The 11,704-nt window shown below is 42.4% G+C and overlaps 1 protein-coding gene across 1 annotated transcript; it reads right to left on the minus strand.

Annotated features, from left to right (window-relative positions):
• Window positions 1–3,462: 3,462 nt before the first annotated feature.
• On the minus strand, window positions 3,463–4,200 carry RNF182 (ring finger protein 182). Its single transcript, XM_065400128.1, has one exon. The coding sequence runs from the start codon at window positions 4,198–4,200 to the stop codon at window positions 3,463–3,465; it is 738 nt and encodes a 245-aa protein (XP_065256200.1).
• Window positions 4,201–11,704: the final 7,504 nt, after the last annotated feature.

The raw sequence follows: 11,704 nt of genomic DNA on the forward strand, positions 1-11,704 counted from the left end.
AATCAGTTCACAATGTTTTCCATGTTTATAGTTCTCAGTCATTAAGATAATGTTTTAAACAATGGAGAATGAAAGTAAATTAAACAGATAGTATTGTTCTTTTAACTTTGATAACAGAGCAAATAACTTCTCTCATCTTCTCCAAAAATAATTGAGAGTTAGAACCTCCTGACAATTCTGACTGGATACATTACAAGTCATATAAGAATTTTTATGAGACCTCAAGAACAATAATGTGCTCCAGCTGAGTAGCAGGATAGCTATTTAATCAGTTTCTGCATATTCCCACTTTTTTGAGTGACCTAATATTAAAGTGTGATCTAGAATAATAGTGTACCTTTAACTAGATGTCAGAGAAAGCAAACTTGTAGATTCTGCAGAAATACAATTTAATGGCCAAGCCATACTCTTTGGCACTGTTTACAGTATTACAGTCAGTGTACTTTTTTTTACTTGTGGAGCAGTAGGCAAAAGATTGTCATCATCCACTTGATATTAAGTTATGTTTTAAACCCAAATAGTAAAATATGGGGCTGGAGCTAAGATAATTCATGGGTAACATTAAAATTTTTAAAAATAAATGACAGGGAAAGACACCAGATAGCACTGCAGACACGTTGTACAGTTGTAATATATACATACATGGCACACATTTGCAGAAATTTCTTCCTGTGTCAGCCACCTATTTATTAGAGATATTACATTCAGACAAATTGAACAGGAAAACCCTACAAATATGTAAATCCCTGCCACAGACACACACATTTTCCAAACATTATGTATACTCTAAAAAACTATATATATTTTTTTCTGGGGTGGTGGTGGTGCACATTTCTCACATTTGCCTCTGGTTTGGATACTGAAGTTTATGGATTAGTTATACCATGTGATTTACCTATGCTGTAGATGCTAGCTCATCTGACTACACATGCTTTACTGCAAGCATTAAAAGTGGTAATTTAGTAATACCCCTTTCTAAGAAATATGAAAATATTTTAATGCTAATTATTAGCAATGGATTATTGAAAAGACTAAAACATTTCCTTTAACCATTGAGTACATAGCCCTGTAATCTCATATACTTGAAAAACTATACTCCGCTACATCTTTTGTTCTTGAACATATATATTATTATACACTTCCTTAATGTGAAGAAAAGTGGTACATTTTAATTGTCACCTTTTTTCTGTCTTTAAAGGAATGAAACTGTAGAAGTGATTTGAATCGTCTTCACAAACTGGGCTAATCCGATTTCAATTCACCTAGGGTGGCAACAAATCCATGTTATGCTTTCCTTGTCCTATCTCCATCTTGCAGTACACGGGTTTGCTTTAAGACCCTTGTTAGGCAGTGCATTTGGTCTTTGCATTACTTGCGCCTTTCCCCTTCATGCTGCACTAACCTTGCATGTAGTCCCAACACTATGCTTGCACTGAGATGCATCTCCTTTTCCTTTTTGGCTCTGCTGTGCCGAGGAGAACAGAGCCTTAGTTATGTTCTCAACGAGCATTATTTATTCCTTTGAACGTTAACCACTCCTTTTCATTTTTGTGGTCTTCTACGAGGTCAAAAAACTGACTTTAAAAACCAACCCAATTTTATAGGGTCTGATTCTGTTTGCAACTATGCTGGTAAATCATTAGTAATGACCAAAGTCAATGGTGTTCCACCCAGTGTAAGAGCCTGAGCCTTTGAGTTGCAGATTGCCATCAACTCTAAGGGAAGTCAGGACTGAGCCCTAAATTAAATAATTTATTAGGCCTACAACATTTCCTGACAGTATCCCACTGTGAAGTTGGGAACCAGAAAGCAGATACACGTATCTATCATTTTTCTTAAATTGGCATCATTTATAAATGAGAGGGCCAGTCACCCAATGGAAGAGAAAAGTCTGTCTTGCAGCTAAAGGAACTAAGGGAGGTTCTCTTGTGTATCTACCAGAAGGTGAGAATCCATAAGGTTGGTCAAGTGTCTTACTAGGGGAACTCATGGGGTTAATGTGCTTTATAGAGGTGGAAATGCACACGGCGAGTGAAGGTTTAATGGGACATGGTTAGAGCAATTCATAGGAGAACTTTGAATCGGTGAAGGGAAGTCCAAAGGAGTTGGGCATTTCAGTAAGGAGTGCACATAGAAATAAGCTGCTCATGAGGGAATGACAGGGCCGGCTCTAGCTTTTTTGCCGCCCCCAGCAAAAAAAAACAAAACAAAACAAAAAACCCCGGCAGCCGCAGGGAGCGTGGTCAAGGCGGCTCGCAGGGGGGTGAAGGGCGGCGCCTCGCAGCCGGGCGAGAGGGGCTCCCCCCTCTGGCCTTGGGATGCCTCTCCTGGCCGGGCAGGCAGAGCCCCCAGGGGCTGCAGGAGGTGCTGGCTCAGCCACTCCTTTAAAGGTGGCTCGGCTGGGCCGAGCTCAGAGCGGCGCGGGAGGCGGAGGCCGGTGCAGGCGGCGGGGAGTGGTGCATCCCAGGGAGCCCGGTGGCACGGTGAGCGGTGGGGATAGCTAGTTCCTGCCCCCCCGCGCCGGGGTCCGTGCCCCTGCAGGGCTGGACTGGGACTGGCGGAGTGCAGGGAGCCGGCCGGGGGCTCCGGAGCTGCGGACCAGGCTGCCAACGCAAAAAAAAAAAAAAAAGAACCACAGCAGGGCGGCCAGAATGTGCCGCCCCAAGATTGGCTGGAATGCCACTCCTTACAATGTGCCGCCCCAGGCACGTGCTTTCTCGTCTGGTGCCTGGAGCCGGTCCTGGGGAGTGAGTATGCGTGGTTGCGTCTTGGGGTGGAGTCTCAAGGGGAGCTGCAAGCATAAGGAGAAGTGCATGCATGGTGGGTGTATGGGGGGAAATGTACGCAAGAGATTTTTCTACTAAGACAAGAAGACATCTGGACTCTCTCTATCCCAGGGTGCTACTGTCTTTTAAGTGGAGAAAGGGAAGTCAGTAACCAATTATCTCCAACAAAGATTTGTGCTATAGCAAAGGCTGGTGGAACCTATGGTATCTTGTCTTGTTCTTATAATAAAGAACAAAGAGACTTAATTCACTAACAGACATAACACATGACAAAACAGAACATAATATGGGCTTTGCCTGGGTGGATGCCTAATGTTCCAATGTCTTCCAAGGGCCTGGGCCTGCTTCTCTGACTCATGTGACTAATCCAGTTGAAGACCAGTGCTATTTATCTGAATAAGGGCAGCAGCATCAGGTTAGGCAATTTTGCTTTTTTTCCTATAGCTTAACCTTAAAAACTGACATGTAAATTTTATTTCCATTGGTTAGTATAATGAACAAGTAGAACAAAGCACAATAAATATCAAAGCAAAACTAAAAAACAAAATAAATGGACCATAAAATTGTGGCTACTGCTTCTGTTTAGTGTGATGAATAATAATAATAAATAAGAATACAACAGAGAAGATAAATTATGCTACAAACATGGCAGTATCTTATTTGACTATATTTGTTATCAAGAAGACATGCAGTCCAGAAACTCATGGCATACACATTGGCAAAAGCCATAAACCATGAGAATAACAAGGCTCGAAGGAACAAGGCTGACGAAAACGACCCCCAGGGTGACTTTCTTAGATACCAGTAAGTAGATCCCTAAAGGCAAGGAACTAAAGTATAGCAAACCTAACAACCAAATGAGCACTCGAATTGAGGTCTGGAAGAGCAAGGATGTACAGTTCCACACTGTCCAGTTGTGGGATACAGTTGCAACAGAGTCAAAACTCGTGGGCCTGTAGAATTCCACCACCGGGGTGGAGTTCAGAGTCTGTGGGCTTTCTCTCTGCACTTCCATGATGGTTATAACCAAGCAGTTGGAGGAAGCGTGAGAAGGGCTAACAAGAGATGCCAGCCTTTTGGGAGTTAGCAACAGTTCTGTAGGATTATCTGGTAGGCACTTCTTCCCCTTTCCCCCACAAGCCAAATTCACAAGGATGTTGTTGTCGTCAGGAAGACTACTAACCTCATCATCAGGCAGGCATGTCTCAAACCTACAGAATGGGCACACTATGACTCCCTGAGGAGAGTCCCCGAAGTCTATGATCTTGCAAAGGCATTTGGCACATACTCTGTGACAACACTCCAGCACTTTTGGTTTCCTCTGTCTCTGATTATAGCGGTTGTAACAGATCTTGCACTCAAGCTCATCTAAACCCTGGGACTCCACAGTATCCTCTGGTAGTTGACTGATCATTTCTTCTAATGGTTTGTAGACGTATGATGATGGGAGTAAAAAATAAATGCTTCACTAAGGATGTTACTAGGGCGCCTCTCAGATTATCACATCACCCATATCAGTCAGGAAAACATCATCACAAGTACCAGTAATCTTCATTCATTTTCAGCTTCTGTCAATGACTTTGTACTGTGTGTCCTTCACTCTGTGCCATGTATCCATGTAAACAAGACAATGTGGAGTTTCTGTAGAGGAAAGAGAGTCTAGCATTGTTAGCACTGAATTGACAAGTCTTTTACAGCTTTATCTTCCCAACAACATTTAAAAAGCTCTCTAAAAGCATTCTTAAAATTTTGTGTGTCAGACAGGGCATATACAGCAACCTTGCTGATTATAACATTTTATACCACTCCAGACATTTATGTATCCTTAGTCTCGCGTGTAGCCCCATTGCCTCTCTAACCCCATTAAACCCTTATTGGATCCTCGTTCTGTTAGATTTGTTCACTTATCTAGGACCCTGTTTTTCATTTTTCTCTCTTTACAGCTTACACAGCTGTAAGCGCACCTCTTTTCCATTATGCCTCGAAGCCAAAATCACAGGGCAATGAGGCGTGGGCTTTTACTATCCAGTCAACTGTCCCCCTTAAAAATATATTTTGAGCCCAACCAGTACATCTCCCAAGTGCCCTGTCCCTTTTTTCCTGGTGCTTCTGACTTTCTATGCTGTGATGACTGGTTGTAGACCCCTAACTAGAGAGAAGGTTGTAGGAAGCTTGCATTGCTGCACCCCCTGTACTGGGTGGGGTTTCTGTCATCAGGACCTGCAGCTTGGGTTGTGCTGACATAAAGAAATAAGTCCTGCTATGTAACAGATATTGTGTGTATTATCCTGGCTTCGGGGCATGTGACAGATATTAAATACAAAACATTAACCAATGCTGCCTACATTGGGTAATAATAATTGTCAACCTCTTTAAACCAGTGCAATGTGCCAGAGGGCAAAAAACTTCCCATAATATTACCCCAAATTCATTCACATTCTTGGCCAAAAAACTAAGTTTCACAACATGTTTTGAAGACCACAGCAAATTCATGCTCTGGCAGAGTACCAGAGACAGTGTGTACACAGCTAGCTACTTGCCACTAGGAACACCCTGTCCTAATACTCTGATCCAGCTGAGCTGTGCTTGCAGAGGCGGATTAAAATTTCCCAGGGCCCTGGGCCAGAGCAAATGGGTGGGCCCTCCCCCCACTTCTGCCTATGGCCCCGCCCACAGCCCCACACCTTTCTGCCCCTTCCCTGGGATCTGCCCCTGTTCCACCCACGGTCCCCCCATTCCACCTGCCCCACAACCTGTTTGCTCCTTTCTGTACCCCCCCCCCCCGCCACTGCGGCCCCAAGACCAGAGAAGCTCTGTCCCCATGCCATGAGCCTGGGGCCGTAGCAGGGAGTGAGAACTTCTGCAGGGGACCAGGATCGGGGCTCTGGGGCTTCTCCTGCCCTGCCTGCCAGGTGCTTGTGCCAGAGAGCAGGATTGGGCATGGGGAGTGCCCCTGCTGCCCTGCGGCTTTTGCCAGGGACAGGGTCGGGGCACTCGGGGCTTCCTCTGCCAGGGATGGGGTTGGGGGCCACTGCGGGGGCTTTCCCCACCCAGGAGCTTTTGCCAGGGAGAGGGTTGGAAGGTGCAGGGGGGGCTTCCCCCGTCCCGCAGCTTTTGCCAGGGTCGGGGGCCACTGGGGGTGGGGTTTCCCCTGTTCCACAGCTTCTGCCGGGGCCACAGGGGGAGCTTCCTCCATCCCATGGCTTCTGCCAGGGTCAGGGGGTTACTGGCTTTCGAGAGAAGTCTTTTGGGTATTACTGTGTAGTCCTAATCAAAACTTAGCTCTCTACATATTTTTGTTTTCTGGCCCTGATGAGCGTCTCCAGGCTTCACCACAGCCTAAGTCCTTGTATTTGTATTTGTCTATTAATCTTTAAACTTTATTTTCTTGACCATTAGTTTTGGCAAGGTCTTGATTTTTTTCCTCTCGGGAAATTTATATCTTCATCTTACATTGAGGCAGAATAGTCTCTCTTTTTAGATTCTTCTGTCAATTAATTGTCATCCTCTCAGGCGACCAAACATCTCCTTTATGGATCTCTTATTCCTAATGTACTTGTATTTTGTATTATTTGTCTTAACTTCCTGTTCAAATTGGGTTCTATTCTCCACTTCTAGGTTTTTAAAATTTACTTTCCAATTGTTTACACAAGATACAACACTTTGTTTCCCATTGCTGTTTCGTTCAATGAAATAGAACAAACATAAAATAATAAACTCCTGTGAGAATTTATAACATACAGATCCCATCATTCATTTTCTTAACTTATTTCTACATCTTCTCACTTCATTTGCTAATCTTTCCAAACATCCTCCACATCTTATTGATAAGTTAATTATTATTTGTATTGTGTTAGCAATTGGAGGCATTATGCTAGGCACTGTAAACACATAATACAAACAGCTGGTCCCTGCTGCACAGAACTTAAAATCTAAGTATACCAGGAGACACAAGAGGTGGATATTTTACACCTCTATCCCAATATAAAGCGACCCGATATAACACGAATACGGATATAACACGGTAAAACAGTGCTCTGGGGGGGAGGGGGGCTGCGCACTCTGGCGGATCAAAGCAAGTTCGATATAACGCGGTTTCACCTATAACGCAGTAAGATTTTTTGGCTCCCGAGGACAGCATTATATCGGGGTAGAGGTGTATATCTCACATGACCCGTGGTTACTTTTTGCACATCTTTATTCATTCACACTAGTCTTTTTATTTTACTCCTAGTATCTCTAGATGACCTTTAGTCATACATAAATGCCACGAGATACTAATCCATCAGGAATTTGGGAAACCTACAAAATGGGCACAGTAAGATGAAATGCTGCCCTTCAGGGATCCTAAGTCCCCCAGAAAAGGCTTAAAAAAACCTAAAAAAATTCTGGGCCTTGGATTTATAAAACCTGAGTCTCATCTGGTTTTTTGTACTGGATGTGAGATAGGGCAGTGAATTCATCAATTCACAATTAGGGTTGGTCAAAAATTCTGTCAAAACTGTTTTTTGACAGAAAATTGGGAATTTGAGAAACCAAATTTTTTTCACAAAGAGTCTGCTTGCCGTGGAAAATTTCAACTTCTTGTTAAAAACCCTCAAGCCCCAAATTTTCAGATTTGAACCAAAAATGAAAGTCAAACATTTCTGCAGCAAACAAACCCATTTTCCAACCAACTCTACTCATAATTTTAATCACATTTGCTTGCATACCATAAACATGTATTGTATGCTAAAAAAAGTATTTCTGTGTAGCAAAAAATACAGTATTTTGCTCAATTCTATTCTCTTTATTTGGCCAGATTCAGCACTACTATAAGACATCAAAATTCCACTGAAGTTACAAAAGTAGTAGATTTGGCTCATTATTTCAGATTCCCTGAACCCCTTCTTCTGGCCTTCAAGTAACCCCCCCAACCTCTCCAGGCTCATCATCACAAGCAAGCGCCACACAGACCAGAACACACCAACTCAAAGCGGCACCATGCCCTGCCAGAACAACAGATGCAAAACCTGCAGCTGTATCTCCATGGCTATGGTGATCAATACCCCCACAACACGCCTTTCAAGATTCCTGGGTCCAACAACTGCCTATCACAACATGTGGTGTACCTCATCCAGTGCACTAAATGCCCCAATGACAACAGTGGGTGAAACCAGACAGACAATCACTATGCTCTCGAATGAGCTCACACAGCAAAATGATAAAAAAAAAAAAAAAAGACAAAAACACACTATCACCTGTATGTGAACACTTTTCACAAAACGATCACTCTGTATCTGACCTCTCAGTCCTCATCATCAACAGAAGCAGGCACAACGCTTTCAAAAGATGAGCCTGGGAACTTAAATTCATAACTTTGCTAGACACTAAAAATCATGGTCTTAGAGACACGGGATTTATGGCTTTTTACAACAATCTGTAACCTACTAACCTCCCTTTTTGTACTATGACTACAGGGATGTTAACAGGCTACCTCACCCTGATTGGTCCCTTTGCATATGTACAAACTACTTATGCTAAACTATCTGTTCGACCTTGTATTTAGCTGTGACGCTGGGAGTACCTTTCCCAGAAGAGCTCTGTGTAGCTCGAAAAACTTGTCTCTTGCGCCAACAGAAATTGGGCCAATAAAAGGTATTACCTCACCCACCTTATCTCTCTAATATCCTGGGACTGACTTGGCTACAACACTGCATACAAAAAAGAACAGAGGCAGCCAGGAAGCTGGAGGTTGGGTATGTGTAGCAGCACAGATTCCTGTGCTTATGGGAACTTGAGTCCAGGGCCACACACAAGCACGGCTAAAGAGAGGTTAGAAATCAGTGTTAGTCATGCAAGAAGTTCCCTCTGTATCACAGTTCAGGCATGGTGACAGGGCACTGTTTGTGGGATGCTTGCCCCATGGCTGCTGTGTAGATAAACACAGGACTCCATTCGTCAGGGCTATCCAGCCAGTGCTTTTTACTAGCACTACATTCACACAAATTTGTGTGTGCGTGGAAGTTTATGGTTATAGGTACACTATAGGCAAATATTCATATTAGCTCAGTCATTAATTTGCATAAAATGTTACCTGGAGCTGTGCAAAACTTGGTAGTTATGAAAAAAGTACTGAGTGAATAACTGGCCAAGGAGCAGGGGAAATGGGTACTAGTTGTCTGTGTGGGGCCCATTTAAGGGAGTTTTACTCCCCTTACTTGAGCTTGCTTGCTTAATGTAGACTTTTGTAGAGGGTTGCAGACTGGCAGTGTTCATTTGAAAACTGCTCTGTTCCTGCACCCATTTGCTTGGTGGGGGGAGGAGTGTTGCTGGCTTGCAAGGGAGGCAAGATGGTGATCCTGAAGGGGAAGCAGGGTGATGCCAGGTGCTTAAACTATCTGGTTGAATCTCTTTCTGTGTCTCCAAGAGGTTATGCAACAAAGTGGGAGGCAGCCAAGTTGCTAGCTGCAGGAGCAGGTGCCCTGATGTTTCCCTGTGGGCTGGTAACCACCAGAGAAACCTCTGGTGCTTAGGAATATGCCACAAGTGCTGCTGCACTCCACTGAACATGGAACAAATCATTTTTTGGGCCTACAAGTGGGAACAGGAGCCCTTTCCTATTCCTGATGGAGCTGCTCCACCTCAGCAAGTACTGATAAGGTTAGGGATCTATTGCTACGTTAGCAGAGATCCCCCAGCCTTTCCCAAAGAGTTTCCTTGAAGATCCTCTTTCTTCCAACTGGAAGTCAAACTGGAGGGAGCAGGAGAAAATTTACAGGGGAAATAAAAATAAACGTAATTCCCAGGGGAAAGAATCCCTTACAAAAGCTCACTTGCAAGGAGCAGAGGAAACATCTGCTCTCTTCCATGGGGTCAGGGCAAAGTGTTTCAGCAAATATGCCAGCAGGAGGAGCTTTGAGTTAAAAAAAAAAAAAAAAAGGAACTGGCATCATCTCACTAGTTCGGATGGAAATACCCTGATATAACTATAGTCCAGAGCAGGGCATCCATATTAGAGGAATCCTATTTACAAGAAGTATTTAGACTTCACTACAAAGGCCACACTTTGTCTTTAAAGCTCTGCAGCTGATTTTTTAACTATATACCATCCACACCTATATTATAAATCAACAGCTCCTCCAACAAAAGCTCTTTACAAATGACAACAACCCAGTCCAAAATTACAAAGATGAAACAGCCCGAGGCACATTGCCCTTCAAAAGAAGAGACTTTTTAAAGCTATCAAAATACTTTCCTTCAGAAATCTCACAGAAGCTTTGATCACGTCTAGCTTTCCCAACAAATTGCAACCTCTTCTTCGGTATTGATTGAAAACCATATCTCCTGTAGACCAGTGCATTCATATTCAACCACTTCCAACTATATACTGTCTCAGCAGCCCATATCACTGGATTTTTCCAGCTTGTGCTATGCAGTCTGCTAAAATAAAAAAACTGCTTTACTATTGCTGACATTTGTATACACGACATTCAAAGCTCTGGCAGCTATAGTGTGTTCAACCTGTTTCATGCCACATTTCTGCTCGCATTGGCCAGTTTTTAACAATGAGCATTTGCCTGTCAGCTCTAACCAATGTGTCACTTTGCATTAGTTACAGGATGTGGGATATCGATCTGTTCTTGGTTTATAGTCAACTGTGTAACTACATTGAAAAGTGCCTTAGTGCATGCTTTGCATGATGAAATGATTCTTACTGGGCGAGGGAGAGAAGTGTGGTTTTTTTAATAAGGCTTTCAAAGAAAACCCAAAAAATACTGTGCATGGAAGAGAAAATTTGCAACATGTGCAGCTTAAAGATTTTATTAATATTTTATAAATAGCTAATAACACATACAATAAATCTGAGTCAGGGTCTGCTTTTTACCAGAGGTTAGAAGAGCACTTAGCAGTGGGGGCTCTAAGTATTACTGTGATACAAACAACACTAGAATACAAAATATAGAAAATTGACATTCGGGTACAGGTGCATGAAGCAAGTGAATAGCATATACAATTGTGTTATAGTTACAAAAAGTATAAATACATGTGTTAAACTGTCACAAACCATATGTAATTCTTCCTTGTACCAATAGTCTAGGTGAGATTTTTAGGATCCTCTTCTCCTTACTAATGCACGTGTAACTTAGAGTATATTTATTTTTCTGAATGGGTGAGTGAGTACCTTGGCCTTTGAAAGTTTATAATATGCAGTAACATAAAGGGTTTAAGGTATTGTGTGGTTTAAGGGATAACAATGTAATCAATGGGTAACACTGTTTTTCCGATTCCGTTGGTAAAGGTTCCTTGTGTAGGCAGGACAGACATTACTTACCTTGTTTTGTATCTAATAAAGAGTGATCGTTACCTACTACAGTACTGTACTTTGGCTCGGCATGTACTTTCCACCACATTTTTGCCTATACATGTGCAGAGATCACCAGACTCCACTACATGTAACCTAGTGTAATTTGCATTACTTCTTAATTATTCTAATACTAAAACTATGTGCCGAATAGCAAGTGAAAGTGACAGGAATAGCTGAGGATGTTTATTGAAAACACAATACCCTGCACAACTTCCCTTTAGCTCTAGACAGAGGCTAAGACAATGCAGATACAAATCTTGCAACTGACTATGACGTAGACTGCTCCATCAATGAGGCACATAGAAACCAGCTTTTCCAGAGAAAGATTTTATTTCTCATATATAATTATTAAATCATTTACACAGCAATATGCTAGTGGAATATTTTTATCCAAAATAAAGCTGTGCTTTAATTTTATTTTTAGAATAAAACCAATAAAACACAAAGGGCCAGATCCCGCAGAAGGTGTATATTGACTTTAGTGGATTAATGCTAATTTACACAATTTAAAGATCTGGCCCCAAATTTGTATTTAAAATGGTAACAAAATTAGTTTTGTTAAAAAAAATTA

Source organism: Emys orbicularis, chromosome 2, assembly GCF_028017835.1.
Source record: "Emys orbicularis isolate rEmyOrb1 chromosome 2, rEmyOrb1.hap1, whole genome shotgun sequence".
Taxonomy (NCBI): domain Eukaryota; kingdom Metazoa; phylum Chordata; order Testudines; family Emydidae; genus Emys; species Emys orbicularis.